General features: G+C 37.9%; 1 protein-coding gene across 1 annotated transcript in view; it reads right to left on the bottom strand.

Annotated features, from left to right (window-relative positions):
* The window catches only part of WNK1 (WNK lysine deficient protein kinase 1), a 104976-nt gene that overhangs the window by 52119 nt on the left and 35495 nt on the right, over positions 1 to 17362 (bottom strand). The window contains 2 exon segments of the mRNA XM_074902121.1: positions 11110 to 11267; positions 13305 to 13525. Of these exon segments, the coding sequence (XP_074758222.1) occupies positions 11110 to 11267; positions 13305 to 13525 (379 nt within the window).

Raw genomic sequence — 17362 nt, 5'->3', positions numbered from 1 at the left:
CCAGTGTTGTTATACCACACAATATCAATGTTGCAAAAGTAACACTTTTTTGATCCTTTACTGGGCATTTTAGAAATCCTCTCCACCGGTTGCTGTGAAACTTTAGATGGGTCAAGGGAAAAGGGATCATTAAAGATCCTATGTTGATTGGCCTTCCAAGTCCTTTGCTAGACATTTTATATGCCACCATCATGACGCCAATCAACTAACTGTTATTATCTCCATTTTAACAGTGCTTACTGGTATCACAAATAAAATATTTTGCTTGCCATTGCTTATAAATTTTTTTATTGTTACAGTTGTGCTCAAACCAAACAGACACCCTGTAGTCAAAGCAAATCTAGTTCACTGGAATAAAAATTAATATTTTGCACACCCAATTAAGGCTACACTTTTCTGGGGTACACTCCATGACCTGCAAAGAACATTAAATGTTTCAGCTTTTAACAAGTGCAGAGTCTACCCGTTCCAGTCTAACCACAATTCTTGCTTGACTCTTTTCAAAGGTGCTATAACTGCAGAGCTTGAAAGGAATTCTACTGTAACTGATTAATCTTCTCAAACAAAGTGTTCTACTTTGCAGTCCAGAGGCTAAGAGAATCAGTAGCAAAGTCAAATCACACAAAGTAATTAAAGTCTCTATATTTTCTTTTTGCTAAGTTGTTAGCATTCTAGTTCGAGCCAGTCCCAGGCTGCCACAAACCATTAATTCCAGGAATTTAGACAAAGCATATGATTCCAGTGGAAAACAAGCCAACGATCCTACCTCCTTCCCCATAGTCTCAAAAGAAGTCCCCAGGCAATGGTATATATGGCATTTAAATTGGTTTACCCCATGATCTTCTGAATTTTACTACCTGCTATTAATTACTTACCCAGCCCTCAAAACCTACATGTTTAACCATTTCATCACCTTCTCCATCTCTAATCCTTCATCTTAATGCGGTTGTCTGTTCTAGAAAAAAAAAATCTTTCAGATTTAGTTCTTCCCTTATTTCACACAGCATACACCTATAACTTGCTTGATAACATCCCAGTTCAGTTGAATACCTATTGTGAAAAGGAAAACTTCAGCTTAAGATTTACTCCAGTCAAAGGAGATATGGGTTGCCTACATAAAATGGATTTTATTGTTCTTGTTAAAAAGCAAGCTAGAGTAGTTGAAGCATACATTTTTTTTCCCTGCAGCAACACATTTAACAGAAGTGAAAATTTAGCTTCTCTAATTGCAGTATTTTCATAGCAATTAATTCTGGACAATTGATAATTCTGCCAAGAATTAAATCAGTAAATCCTGCAGAATAAGCTCTGCACCAGATCAGTATCCTCACAGAGTAAATAGCATTACTGCAATACAAGCAGTAGGAGCAGATGAAAGCTTCCAGTGAGCTCGAGTTAGCTCATGAGACACTATTTAGATTAGGACAGACCTAGTTTTCTTCTATCAAAAACTACTGCACATTTTGAATCCAACACCTTTTGAACTTGACTGATCTACCATGATTCAGATCAAAACTCTTATCTTAGATATCTGAAAGCTCTATGGCACTAAAACAGCTTAAACGGTCTTCACCCTTAGTTTATTTACACACTTGCATTACAAAGTCCCATGAATCTTAAATTTCTCCAGACCAGCTGTCTTCATGACTTGCCACAGATATATGTCCAGATTTCACAAACACATTGTAAAAACAATGTAGGCCCTGTAGTATTTATACAGGTCTGCCTGCTACAGCCTGACTGATCACAATGATTTTCTTCCTCAATCTACCATTTCATCAATTTTTGAGGCATTAATAAAAAGCAAGAGGCCAGTCACAACAGTAAAAAAAATTCCCAGACATACATGATTGAAGTTGTTATACACACAAAGTATATTTGTACTTTGATTGACACACCCATACTAACTGCTTATTCCTAACATTTGTGAAGTTGCTTAAAAGAAGCACCTAGCCGTATGTATGAGATATTCTTTTCACCAAAGATTAAAAGCCTCCTCATTTGAAAAGACATCACTGCTCACTATCACCTCCACATCTGTACTCTACAACTGATCTCCAGGTCCAGGAGCCACAGGACACTGACAGTGCCTGCCTAACCAACTTCTTTGCCCTTTTCTCAATACTCTATTTTTACTTATTAAAGCCAGAGAATTTACACTGTTAAAAGCCTTACAAAGAATGGTACAGTAGGCTACAGTTCTGTTGCTTTGTTTCCACACAGTTAAGTTTGAACAAGAACTAGTCATAACTCTTCCTGGAATTCATTGGCTGTGATCCTTTCCAGTACCCTAGTAAAAGGCTATAACAAAGTAAAAAACACTGTATTCGTGATAATACTGAAATGCAACTTATGCTATGCACTACTGCTGAATATATGCCATGCCTTACAACCACCCCATTGACTAATTATCTAGCCCAGCATACACAGAATTTTAAGTTTTTACTTCAGACATTAGAGTCCACTGTACTGCAGCACCTACAGGTAAATAAAAATATCAACCTATTTCAAAAGTCCCAAGAACCTGGAACCCTTATGACTAACTAAGCAGATGGCTTTAGTTAAAAAGCAGATTAATTAATCACAGCATCTGCTGTAACTGCAGCAATTCCAATTAATAGAAGAAATTACTCAAGCTCTATAACAGGAAATTTAGTAACTACAAGGCAGGACACACTTCCTTAGTGCATAGCTGGCAAACAATTAGGATATTGGAGCACATAACAGTGAGAAGGGCCTTCTTTAGAAACACACAACATGAGGATAGAAGCTCTTCTGAAACAGTGAAGTCTGAATGGACAAGCAGACCAGGCACTAACTTTTCAGTTTTTACTCTTTCACAAGAGCATAAAGCTAAAATCAGTTTAATTAATCTATTGTGCACAGTTCTTTAACCTCTCACTTAGGAGCAGGGATGCTGCCTTTATCATTTGAACAAGAATATGCAGTGGTGAACATCTTGAACTATCTGCATGACCTTTTGCATTATTGGGACTTCAGCTTGGAAATGGCTTTCAAAAAATACAGACATGCCTAGACACACATTTCAGTGATACAAATTTAGAAATGCCACACTGACACAATACTAAAAGCGTCTTTACTCTATTTTCATTATGGAAAATACATTTTTGAAAAATCAGATCATATTAGTTGCATGCTCTGCTTTAATTAACTACCATTCTGACAGAAAAACACCCTCTTGTACTAATTTTTAAAATCAGGTATAGCAACAGTAATTCAAAGATCACATTTTAGTTCCAGTGGAGTTTGAACTGAATTAAAAGGAATGATCCAACACAGGCCACAAAACCCATGTGATACCAGAACTAGCCCTAAAAGGCCTAGGATACTGTTGCAAACACCAGAAATAGTGCACAACTCTGACAATGCACCAAAAGTCATCGTCCCTTTTATTTTATGACTTACTCTAATAGGAGCGAAGCCTTCTATTTGTGTTCAAGAAGATTCAACAGTTTCAGAGGGTGGTCCTGAAAAGTATCCCTACTATGCAGAGAACTTTATGATAGTGGTAATGGGTGGTAGAGATATGTCTCTGAAATAAGTTTACCTTAAAACAAAGTCAAAAACTCATTAGGAAGCTTCTAAATACTTACACTGCACAGAGAAGCAACCACCTTTTTTCTCTTTAGCATAAAAACTTTATTCATGAAAAGCAATGGAGTTTCTTATATATACATTTTAGCCTGTTGTGTCTCTATTTTGGGGAATAAACTGTATCTGCAAAATCCCATTCAACTTTGGTGACCTTCATTCCTCTAACACAGGGACAAACAAAAGCATTCCAACAAGCATACATACCCCCACATCAATGCCTGTTCTGGCAACAGCTCTGAGTAATCTGGAGGTAACTATAAAGGGTTTATATAACACTGGTATAGTTCTGGTCTACGGATCACATAATAATCTCAAAATAACTTATTATTACTCAGCGTCCCTGTGAGCTTCCACTAGATTAAAACTTTGCTGGACTTATCTCATTCTTATCCCTCTGCATCTATAGCAGTACAGTTGGCAGGACAACAAATAGTAGCTCGTGCATTCTTGATGTCAGTATTTTTGACTAGTGGCATTATACTGACAAATAACATTGAGCTATCAGTCTCCCCACAGTAATGCGTCAGTGATTCATCACACTGTAAAGCCAGGCATTTAAAAAACACTTACCACCTCCCTGTTCCTAAGAAGAGCCACCTTCCCATCTCTTGTTAAATTAGATTAACCTTAGTTAACGTAAGAGCTAAATAGATGTCAGTACAGGATAGAATATTAAATATTAGTATCACAGTTTTAAGAAGCCTGATCCTTAACAGATAATGAACAACTTTCGTTTTTAAACATACATTGCTTACTCAGTAATCCCTGAATTTATTTAGGTTTCTAAAAACACATTTGGAAACTCCGCAATACAACCAAATATTAGAATTTCAGATTTTTAAAATACGTCAGATCTTGATTTTATGCAACTCAACCAAACCTCACACCCCTCCCCCCCTTTTTATTCCTCATCAGTTTATTATCATATCCAATTCAAAACTGGTCAGACACATTCCAGGCTCAGCAGTGAACAATATAAATAAATACCACCTTTCACTTCAAATTAAGTTTTACAATAATATTGACAAAAGTTTTAGCTGTAATCTAGAAGCTTTTGATGCTGAATAGTACAAATGCTTCTAATATCAGCTCATAAAAGTCAGCTACTTTTAGAAAGGCCTTTTTCCTTCCAGCTTCAGATATCATCTGCCCTAGCCATGCAAGCCATACATCATGCTGTATCTCAGTGTTCAAGCTGATCCCTGCTTTTCCTTACTTAGATCGTTGTCATTTCTTAAAGAGGACTTCTAACACACAAAGCTTCTTAAGATATTAATGCTTCAAAACCTTGAATTCCTGTCTACCATTTTTAAGGCTACATATTTCTGAATTGATGACTCAGTGACTGAACCTCTCCACCCAGAAAGATTCTTCACTGTTGAAGACATTACAGCAAAATGCTTGCAACTGAGCTGAACAGCTATGAGAGGCAAGTGGTAGAAGTTTAAGTATTCTTTAGTCCATTCAGTGTGATGAACCTGATGTGCAATTTTTTCCATTTATACTTAAGTACCTGAAGTTTCTTCTTTCAATGCATACAAGAGTTCGCTCTTTCTTACAATTCATGTTTCCTATGCTCAGTTGAAGGCTCATGGCCATTCGGTATCTGCTTTAACAAAAGCCTACTTGCCCTGTTTGAAGTGGTTACCTTCCCCTACTTTTCCATTGATTTTTTCCAATGCTTTTTCCACTTGAAAGCTTGATAGGAGGGTGTCAAACCAGGCCAAGAAACCAAGTTATTCAAGGTAAAGAAACAGAGTTTTATGTACGCCTTAAAAAAGTTGTATATTGCTTCCAGAAAGCAAAAGAGGACATACATCAACATTTATTAAGCACTACAAGTAAAATTAATTCTCAGTCTAAAGGTTAAGCATTTATATTTGCTGCCTGGGACCCCTCAGGAAGAATAAAAGAAGAGCTGAGATACTTTGGCCATTGCATCTCTAGTAAAAATGAAGTAGTTGACTAGTCTAGACAATTGCAATGCCTAACTTTTAAGACACTAAAGAAGAGATTAATTTTATCTCAACTGACCAAACTGCAGTGCTTTGTAATTAACTGGTTTCTAGCCAAGAGAATGACCTTCACTCTAACCAGTGAGCTTCAGTTCCCACCAGTTAAGGAAATTAAGGATTTTTAAACCAGTTAGACACTACCTGGTCAGGTTACTCATTATGTACCTTTTTCCCTTGGGCCTTTTAATAAGCTCTGTAGAACAGAGAAGAAAAATGTTGTGCCCACTCTGTGGAACATTTCAGTACAGTACAACTTTTTTTTTTTAAGTCAAAATGCAGAATGGGGATTTTTTTTGCCTTCACATCTTAAGGCCAGCTCAGAAGACAGACATTTGTTTACCGAGAAGAGACTGGACTTTTGGCGAAAGCAAGGGCAAGTGCAAAACCTCACTTTGTCAAAGTAAGCATGGAGAAAATTAAGTATAGAGCACAAGTCCATCAGGAGAACTTAAAAGGTAAGCTTATACAATGGGAGGGGGAGAAAGAGAAAAGGGAGTTTTCTGCTCATACTCAGACAATTAGTACATTTGAAACAGAGGATGAAAATTAAGTTTTTTGCAATGAAAATGTTTGGATTTTATGTTAGGTGTAGATTTCCAAGAATGAGACAAAACTGCATAATAAAGCCATTAACTGTCTTTTTACTAGTCCTGGGACTAGTCAATCACCTAGAAAATTTAAGACTTGGGACGTTCACGTATTAGAGATTGAGTAATCTGTATCTCTACATGCTTGCAAAAATAATCTGTGCTGCAAAAAGAAAGCCTGAAGGAAATATGGTGTAGAAGTAAATCAAGGTCTATACAACATCTGTGAGTGGAACATGAACAAGAAAAAAACAAGCTAGCTTTTTAGGCAACTGCATGGGTTACATTAGCCTCAACAGAGGCTGAGACAAAGCAGCTGAAGCTACTGAAGTTTATTATGCCTTCACTGCATTGCTTCCCAGACTAAATTAAGAAATCATACTTAAGATACCTGTTCTATTAATATCTCTGTTTTGATTTAAATGCACATGTAGCCTATTTCAAGTATCTCCTGTGACAAATTGTTTCACTGAAATATGTGTGGAACTGGTCTAAGAAAGAATACCAGTCTCCAGAGAGAAATGAAGTCAGACAGGGAAACCTTCTTAAATTTTACCAAGATCTTAAATTCTTTTTTTGTTCAAGAGAGTATGTAATGGAATTGAGTATCTTGATTATGTTTTGTATTGGAACTGTCTGTATTGCTTTTATATGGTGCAGAATTGAAAAAAGAAAAACAGGTGGCCCATTCCCTCAACTATATTATCACAGACAGTTGTGTCTGCACAAAATGGCAGAGAAGAAAAAAAATAAGTCACAGGAGCAGGCAAGACTACCTTAATGATGCAGCTTATTTTCAATTAATTACAGGCTTAGATTTTTTTTCTGAGGCCAAGAAAGCAGCAGTAAGTGCCCACTGGATGCATTCAGTCCAAGCTGAATAGACATATGGCTTAAACCTTAGAGGATATTTCCCCCACCCTACCCACACCCAATAAGGTAAAAAAATTGCAACTCCTGGGATTCTTAAGTACTATCTACTCATTTATTTGGAACCATTTCCAAAGAACAGCAGAGATAGCTTCCATGAAGAAAACAGGGGGGTTTTGAGACAAAATTGCAACATTAGGATTTAATGAAAACGAAGAGGAAGGCTAGGTTCATTTATGCTTGTGACAAGACATGCAGATCTCATTTTCCTTTCTAAAGAAACTACTAGTGAAAGGGTCTGGACTGAGTATGCTAGAGGATGCAAGTACAGAGGTCAACACTCTGTCTAAACTCCTGCTGACTTCCTTATCAGAACTGTAAACCAAAGTTCAGCATAACAACTTGAGACCTACAAATTGTGGACAGTTGGGTTTTAACCAAGGCATTTACTGAGATTCTTCTATTAAAAGAATTCTTCTTTTAAGTGAGCCAGAAAACCAATTTAATTGCACTTCTGTTTCTTGGGTCAGGGAAAATTTATGCACTTCACCCCAGCACTGCTTTAAGGAAAAGCAGGAACCTCCCAGTCAGACAATGCAGACAATACAGAAAGCATCTTGTGAACAGCAGACACACACAGCAGTGCTATTATCCAAGATGTGAAGCAACAGTAACTACCTTGGCCAAAAATTGTCTCATCTCTAGGAGGAACTCCAGCCTTTAGATCTGGTATCAGATCTTTGCTTACCTAACTGTATTATTTAATCAGAAAATATGATGGAACCAACCATGGGGGAAGACCCTGAACACATAACCATGTACTCTAAGCAATCTCAGCAAACACTCCAACCCAACACTGAAGTATCTGGGCATCAGCTAGAGCAATCCTTATCACAAAAGGTGTAAGATAAAAATGTAATGCAGCTGAAGGCCATCCTAAAAAAAAAAAAAAAGACCCACACACAGCCAAAATGGGAGAAAGAATGTAAGCTGGTAGTACCAAATGCAGTCCTGAGAGGACGACCTTAGGCATTAAGACACCTTTTACAGGCTTCTGTCCTAAGCAATAGCAAGGATTTAAGCTAATAGAGCAACTCTGCTTTTTACTAAGCCTAACGGTGACTGCAAAGGGGGTGAGGAAAATCAATTAATTTACATATCACCTGCACTGATCTTTTGCCTTTGGGGTTTCATGGTTTTTAAGCTCCCACATGGCATGGTCTTTCATGACGGTCAATAGCAGACCATTACTATTGTCTTTCCATCTGGTCTCCTTGTATGCATCTAGATAAAATAATCCTATAATTTAAGGCCCAGCAGGACTACAGGTGCCACCTCAAAATATTCCTAAACATGCCTAAGAAAATAGTAAACTAAGGGGCTGAAATGGAAATGTTAAACATCTTCCACAAAGCATATTCACCTTCCAATATACATTGAAAGGAAATGTGTTGGTAGTACTATTGAATCCACCTACACAGGAAGTTCTCTGACTCCACTCTGTTATTGATGATTCACACACCATCCTTTTAAGTACTGAATTTCCCAACTGGTTCACCCCTCACCAGACATTGTCTATACTTCTAAAGTCTCCTCTGAATGAAAAAAAAAAAATTTTCTTTAACAGGGAGCAAAGGACAAGGGTAGAAAACTATATGGCTCTTTCACATTGGTTTCCACAGAGTGGTAAAAGGAATAGAGAGTATTTTATTTCGCTTTCATAACATGTTTCTGCTTTCTACATTATAGAAGAAACACTGAATTCTCCATTATCCTTTCAGACAGGTTTGTGATTTTCAGGTAACATTGTCTTTTGTGCACTGAAAGCCTTTCTTGAAAGTTATTCAAGCTTTGTCTGTGGTTTTTGTTTGTTTGGGGTTCTTTGGGGGTTTGTGGTTGGTTTGGTTGTTTTCAGTTGTTCATTAGTTGGGGGTTTTTGGTTTTGGTTTGGTTTTTTTACAAACTGCTTTTCAACTACAAGAAATAAACCGACCCAAATATATCAGAGCACATAGCCTTTCTGCCTAGAAGCAGATAAACTTACATTTTATTTTAATTACCTTCCTGTCCTTTGCTCCTTCTGAAAGAAAACAAAATTTCATTGATTTCATACCAAAGTACATTTTAGAGCTCTCGAGCAGTAGATGAAACAGCAGAAAAAAAAATTCTACAATCAAATTCAATCTGTGAAGCATCGTCAGATTAGATTAGAAGGTGGAGTTGGACAGACCAAAAAATTAGCAGTGTTTCTCTTCCACTTAGAAGTTCAGCTGTCAACCAAAAACAACGGGGAGAAAGAAGCATCAAGCACAATAAACAATGGTAAGTTGAACCCTGGTAAGTCTCTAGATCAGTTTGTCTGCTACAAGCCCCTACAAGGCTTTCCAATAACTAAGTACTTCACAGACCAGGGAAAAAAAGACAGCTCTAAAACCTGGGGACTTCCAGGCCTGAGCTTGTCTCAAAAGCTGATTCTCACCACAGCCCAGTTCCTACCACTTTTTAAGGAATGGCCAGGACACATCAGGTATTCGTTCTGAGAAAAAACGCCCATCCAAATTATGCTTCTTTGGCTCTGGCCAAGGCACATACATAAGCACAGCAAAAGGTACCACTAAGACTGTTTTGCTAAGATACTTAGTTTTCGTTCACTGATCCAAATAGCTTGCAGAGTTTACGCCATAAGCAGAGTAAAGGCTAGACTTTAGCCTTGTTTTCTTCTATTTAGAAAATTACAGGTAAGACCAACATACAAAAAAAGACCCTGCATGTCTGAATACATATCTATATAAACTTACTCGAACATCTGTTCAAAAAACCAAAATGGTCATTTACCTCTTCTGTCTTCCTCCTTCTGTGCCTCTCCAATCTACCCCCTTCAAACAAGGGACAGTCCACCAAGCCTTTCTTCAGAATTCATTACTTCTGATGAAGACCCTTCCACATCTGTACATCAGTAATTATATCTGCCCTTTATAGTGAGGCATCAGGAATAAGCGCACATTCTATTTTTCCAAAGCTAAGCAAGTCATTTACTAAATCCTCAACAAAAAGATTAATAGGAATTCATTTGTCTACAGATCAGAGAAAGGAGTAAGGTTTTTTTCCTCTCTTTGCACATTCTCACAGGTATTCTGAGAAATCCAGTCCTAGTTTTTATCCCCAAGTGGCCACCTCACTATTCTTTCTGAATGCTTAGATCAGGAGATTTGTTTTACTGCACTGGTATAGTCTTCAGAACACTGTTTTAGAGATCACAAAGTAAATCTAGCCAACCATTCTGAACATTTCTAGTACTACAGTTCTGCCTCCTGCATTCAAGGTCTGTAGGTTCCACTTAGTCTAGTCAGATGGACAAACTCAAATCTCCTGTTTGCCTTCTAAGCCTTATTTGGTTTCACTCACAATGCCTCCACCACCACTACTATGCTTACCAGCACTTTTACTACACTTACCAGCACTTTTCAGGGTGGAACACCTTCCTGCTATTTATCAAGTACTTCCACTACCTAAAAAGTGCATCCAACACACAGTAGCTAAGGGCCATTTGGAATTCAGTAAACTATTAACTTAAAATCACTCTAGCTAACAATTTATCATTTGCCTTGGCAGGCAGCTAAGCCAAAGTGCTCTTGTGATCCAGCTTTATTTCTGAGAACAAAGTTACCAGCTAATCTTCAAGACTGAAATACTTACACCATCCTTCCAGTGGCTTAGAAAATAATCTGTTATTATTCTAATGTGTTTTGTTGTTTGGTTTTAGTTTTTAAACCTTTTGCAATACCTTCTTATATATTGAAGAAAGAGTATGAATACATGCAAAATTTTATTCCCATTCACATATTTGACAGGCTTCTGACTGTTAAATTGAACCATCCTATACCTTTCCACCCATCCTCCAAAAGCCTTTTGTCAGCTTCTCTTTCCCCACTACACACACTTGCACAGTACCATGCTACCCAGCTGTGTTCCTTTGCTGCTAATAGTAGTAGCTTTAGAATCAGTAGCTGGCAGGGACTTACACTGGTCACTCGACGGTAGATCTGCGCAGCATTTTGGCACTCGGAATAAGGATACTCAGACGTGGCCATCTCTAGCATACACATCCCAAAAGCATATACATCAACGGATTCATCATATTTCTCCTCATACATCTCGGGGGCCATGAACTCTGGGGTACCTTAAATTAAAAGAACGATTCAGACTCTAAATGTCTCAAAGCGAGCAGAGGCTGCTGGCGTTACTCACCGCAGGAGGAAGCTGATGGGCAGACCTGTGAGACAAGAGAAAGTGGAGGCAAAAAGAGAGGGAGGAAACCTTTAGTCACTGTTACACCAACATACTTTGTAAGTCTTCCATTGCAAGGCCTTTATGGAGTAAGAATGGCATGAAAGGACTGATGCAATTCCTGGTTTATGCATGTTAGTTAATATAAGTATTAAAACAGACTGGATCACGCTGGAGTCATATGAAGGGAGGAATAAGAAGAGGGGAAAACTGTAGACTAGCCATAGGCTGCAAACCAAATACTAAGGAGAGTTAAGACACTTACCTTTTCTCCCTGTAAGAAAGGAGGCATGTTAAACCTTGTTTCAAAAATTACCCGACTGCCCTCTGCTGCAAAAGAAGTAGTATTGGTAAGAGCCCACAGCTAGTCTCTGACCTGGTGTTCTCCATCTACTTTTTGAAGTAGAATGGTTTGGGAAAAGGCCTTGCAATGAAAAACTCTGTTGTTTACAAACATAAATCTTCATGAAAAAAGGATAAAGGTAATTTTCTGCAAAGGCCACTCACCAGAGCCCTTTTCTTCATATACTTACCTTCACACCTGCAGTATATTTATAGGCCTACTGCAGATACAGGCATTAGTGAGGGACATCCTACAGTCAAAAATACTCAGAAATACAGAGAGATTGAGTTACAGGCATAGAGCGTGAGATTCAACAAGTCCCATTTAAATAGTGTGCAGAAAATTATTGCCCAGTGATATTGCAGAAAATTATTGCCCATCATAGTGTCCCCTCAGTAAGCAAAGGGACTGCACTGGATGATCAATTTACTTTAAGCCAGAGATGCTTTTTGTAAATTTAAGTACAGAATTATTTCCTGCAGACACCAGATTCAAGACAGTTTACAGCTCATTCTATAGCCACACTGCCTGCTTTCACCACATCAAACTAAAAAAAAGGAGACTGTAATTGCAATCATTTATCCAAAGGCTAAACATTGACAGATAGCTAGATATGAAGTGGTAATTTTCCAATTATAAATTTGAGGATAAAATGGATATGCTTAAGAAAATATATTTTTTGACACTGTATACTTTTCGTGCCTATTAATACTTTGAGCTGGTTAAGAAGCAGGAAATATTTCAGCAACAGTTTGCAAGAGAATTTACAGGTATACGCCATTGAACCCATTGATGAATCTAGTATAGGACTGTTGAGTAATACTGCATTTTAGCAAGCTAAATACTGATAGTGAGAGCAACTTCATTCCCTGCAGTCTATCCACCCAACTATAAAAACAAAGCTGATAAAACCAATTCTTTCAAGAATTCACAAGAAAGCCTATACTAGTTCCAAACCAATTTCTGAAAAGGTTATTAGAGGATACACAAGAACAAAGTCAGTGTAAGGCAGTACTTCCTCAATCCATCCTCCTAACTTAAAGTAAATCCACATTCTATAGACTCCCTGAGTAAGGCATTATACCACAGTCTGACAGTGATACAGTATATATATATTCACTTTCTTTGATATACCTTAGTTTCTGATTACTCACAAGGTATAAGAGATTTCATATTAACCTCTGGCGACAGTCAAATAAAATATTGGCTGTATAAACTAATGCTACAGTAAATATCAAAATGTTATTTCGTCACCAAAATGCATTCGTACATTTCTTGAGAAAGCATCATATTAAAGCTGAGATTTGTATGTAGTCAAGAGTGGTTTTATCAACAATGTTTCATTAAACTGTTGGGCAGGGCAATGAATCTATATTTGTGTATTAACAAGTATTTTGGAATATAACAAACACAACCAAAATTACAGCATGTAATTTCATCAGGAACACAAAATTACCTCAACAGCCAAGAAAAAGCCTACGTGTTTTCAGGCTTTGACCATGTACCTTTGAAACCACATTTTCAAGGAAAGCTCTTAAAAGACTCAAGTAGACTGGCTCACCAGCCTCCAAAACAGGAGAGGCTTACCTATCACACTTTTGGCAAAAGAAGCTCGTTTCAGGGTTGCCAGACCAAGGTCTCCAATCTTGACTGATCCAGTGGGGCCAGTAATGAAGATGTTGTCACATTTTAAGTCTCTATGAATAATGGGAGGAGTGCGCGTGTGTAGAAACTGTAAGCCTTTCAGTATCTGACGGCACCAGCTTCGTAGTACTTTGATTTTCATCACTTTAAATCTCTTCAAATACCTAATGAAAAAAGTAACAGTAGGTTAAACAGGTTCAGCTAACAAGTAGTAGATTATGCTATATTGTTTGCTGTCCTGAAGTAAAAAAGCAGCAAGAGACACACAAATGCCAACTTTACCTTCTATTTTAAAATCTACCTGGGCATTTCAAGACTTCAGAGAAGCTAAAGATGATTCCCACTCCTAAAACCCACCCCCTTTCTTCTAGCCAGGGAACTATAATGATGAAAGATAAATGTAAAATGCATGATCAATAGCTAGTAACTGATTTGCATACACAGACACCCTATGGTAATTAGACAGTTGGCTTGCTAAGTTTCAAGGCACTGCTTCCCTAAAGCAAGAGTTAAAGGCTTATGCATTATAACAATTATTTATCTATTCATTTAAGAGGGTTTTTTTCACTTCTTTTTATCCTGAAACTGCTTCAACAGTTACGACTATGATTAAACGGGAGTGGAAAGGTGGGGTACTAGAGCCAAAACACTAATAACAACCACCTAAGTACAGAGTTGTTGCAAACTGAGCTAGAGCCCTGAAGTCATTATGCCTTAGTTATCAATATTAGTCCAAGCACTCTGGTCAAGGTTTCCAGGTTACACTTTAAACCTGTTTCAAATTTACTTGCTGAGTTGTCAAGCAAAATTAGAAATGCTTAGAGGTCATTTCCCTGGTGCAGGGCAGGGTTTGATCACCTGAATCTGACTGGTACAACTCACTACTTCAAAACTATGGACAGATATGGACAGGGCAGGAAAATCTTCAAAAAGGCTCTGCCAAATAATTGATGTGGAAGAATTCGTATGTAAAGTCAGTGCCCCTTAGCAGGTATAGTTTGATCCAACCTTAATTGTTCTAACATTGCCACCTTTTAATATCCCATGTCAGAAGAATCAAATTTCACAACAAGAATATTTTCCAATGCTTGTGACCTAAGACTATGACCTTAGTTGACTCCTTAATTTCGACAGATTAGAGATGCCACAAGGTGAATAACCTATGACAGTATTCAATTGCTTTCCAGCAGTGTATTCTTACCACCTTTCTTTGGGTAAAAAAATTTAAAGTGAAGAGTTGTTGTTTTCTCCTCTTGAAAAAGTATAGGCTGGAATACATTTAGACAAACAAACCACCATGCTGTATATCAAGGACTTTGTTCTTATTCAGCCAGTGCTACTCAGTCAAACCCTCAGATGAAGACCAGTTTCACACTACTGCAAGACTGGTAGTAAATTCTGTGACCAGCATGGAGTCTAGCAACTATAATCTTAAAATTAAACTGAGTCATGTTCAATTATTCTGTGCTAGTGTTTAGTCTCTTTTGCATATCCTCTTAATCAGGAGAAGTCTTGATGAATCACTTAAATCAGTGCCAACATAAAAATGCAGTATATTAATCTCTTTTACTTTAATTTCTCCTGTTCAAAAGAAGATCTAGAAAATCAAGTTGCTAGCAATAATCCTGCTCTGAAAAGACCTGTAAAAGCAATCGGGACCCAGTTCCAGAAGGAAATGAAGTCTGAAAACAGAATGTAAAGACAGGCAGGGCAAAAGCCAAGCCAAGGAAGGAAACAAACCAAAGGAGGTTCTGAATCACATCAGCTACCACTTGAATTCTTGCTATTGACACAACCCTCATTCATCTCTCTTGAGCCTGTTCCAAAGATCACATGGTAGGGGCACTTCAGTTCAGCATCTGGAATCCCTAATTGCATTCTTGGTTTCAAATATGCTAGTCTACTGCCAGCTTCTCACTGTTAAAAGGACCTCAGTCCAACCATCACCCAGCATCCTGCAGTGTCTCTGTCATTCTTCCATAACACTGTCATGAACTAAGTCACATGTCACTTAAGGCAGAAACCATTTTTAAATGAAAGTGTATATAAATACATAAAAATACACAGACAATCCTACTAGCCAGTGTGTTTTCAAATTTCCTAGTATCATAGGGTAACTTGGGTTTGAAGAGACCTCAGGAGGCTTCTAGTCTAAGTTTCTGCTCAAGGTAGGGTCAGCCATGAAGTCACACACGGATACTCTGGGCTGTATCCAGACAGGTTTGTAGTATCTCCAAGGATGCAGCCTACACAACATCTTGGGGCAACCTGTTCCACTGTCTGACTATCATCACTGAAAAGAACTTCCCCTTACATCAGTCTGAACCTCTTTTGTTTCAGTTTCTGCCTGTTGCTTCTAATAAATGCACCACTACAAAGAACCTAACTCCCTCACATGCCCTGGAAGGCTGCTGTTAGGTCTCCCACAAAGGATCCTTCTTCAGGATAACCAAGTTCAGTTCCCTCAGCCACAGAGCAGGTATTCCAGCATTTGACCATCTTGGTAGTCTTCCACTGACCCTGTTCCTACTTAATCAATGCTGTTCTTGTCAATTTTACAGGGTAGTAGTTAATTTTATAAAAGATATTTGATTTTTGCACAGAATACAAGCACAGATGAGAACACAAGGCCTTCTTAATAGCTTCAGTGAACAGAAAGAAACAGGAACTAAAGTTTGGCTTTCTGTCTCAAGGCTGGATTTTTTATTTTTCTTTATGCAGGAAGGCTGCTGACCTATAGCATTCCAGCTCAAGAAGCTGTAGGAAACCCTACTAAATTAGTAGAGGTAATTATGAAGGTATGTGTCCTACCAGATAGCTGACATATTTAAAGTGGATTAGGAACAAACTATACAACAGTGGGGACAATACCCACCCAAAAGTCTACAGTTTAAAAGATCTTCAATTAATGAACCTCTTAGTTCTTTCTGGATAAAATAAAAATACCTTCATACTGCAGAGTACAAAATAATCTTACAGTCAGCAAATCTGAGTAATTTCTTCCTATCAACATCCTACTTTGTAATTGTCTATTATTACTTTATCATCTTGCTTATGCCACCACATAACAAGCCAATCCAAATACTAAAATCTGTGAGGTGGAGAAAAGGGAGAAAGTAGTTAAGCCTAACACTACATATTCTAGCATAAAATTAAGTAATTTTAAAGGCATCTGTAGAGAGCTGCAAAACCTTTAGTTTATTACTGCTCTGAAAACAGCACATGAAGCAACAGATCTATTATTCTGAAATACCTTAACCTCTGAGAATTCGTCCTCTCAACATACAGCTAAAAAGAAAGTTGCAGTATCTTTAGCCCTCCAGTACCATTTCAAGAGACAAACACTTCTCCATAATTGCAGTCTAGACTCCCAAAGAGTCATTATTTCCTTCTTTAAGTATGTCCATTTGTGGCTATCAATAAGCATCAAAAACACAAGATGTTCACAGGCTATTTTAACCAAATAGATGGCAAATTGTTTCCAGTTCCTACAGCCTGCTTACACATTTAGGATTTGAATGCTTCTTCTAGACTGAAATGGGCACTGAATTAAAATAACGACCCACAAACCCTCAATTTCACATGCTGGCAGTTTTATTTCCGGTAGATTAATGGTGACTGCATGCTCTCGAATAAGCTCACGGCTCTGCAAGTTTCTGCAGTGCAAGGCAAAGGCGCAGTTTCGGTGTAACCCCCCGCAGGCTCCCCATACCACTAGAGGGCCCTCTCAGCAGGTTTGATTTCCTGGTGTCTCCTTTTAACTCTGACTTAAAATTCACAGGTTGAAATTGCAGGCATCTGCATACTTTCAGATTTTTGTTAGGTACTACTTCATGACTTTTCAGCTAAACAAATAGGTGGTGGGGTTTTTTTCTTTTCACATATTATTTGTACTGTAGTAACACCCAAAACCTCCCAAAAGAGGTGAATTAATTCATGCTGTGAACTTTACAAACCAGCTCATGCTAAGTGGAAAGCATCTGGAGAGGAAAAGGAAAAAT

Source organism: Athene noctua, chromosome 3 (assembly GCF_965140245.1).
Source record: "Athene noctua chromosome 3, bAthNoc1.hap1.1, whole genome shotgun sequence".
NCBI classification, from domain to species: Eukaryota; Metazoa; Chordata; class Aves; order Strigiformes; family Strigidae; genus Athene; species Athene noctua.
This window is presented reverse-complemented; position numbering and strand designations above follow the sequence as displayed.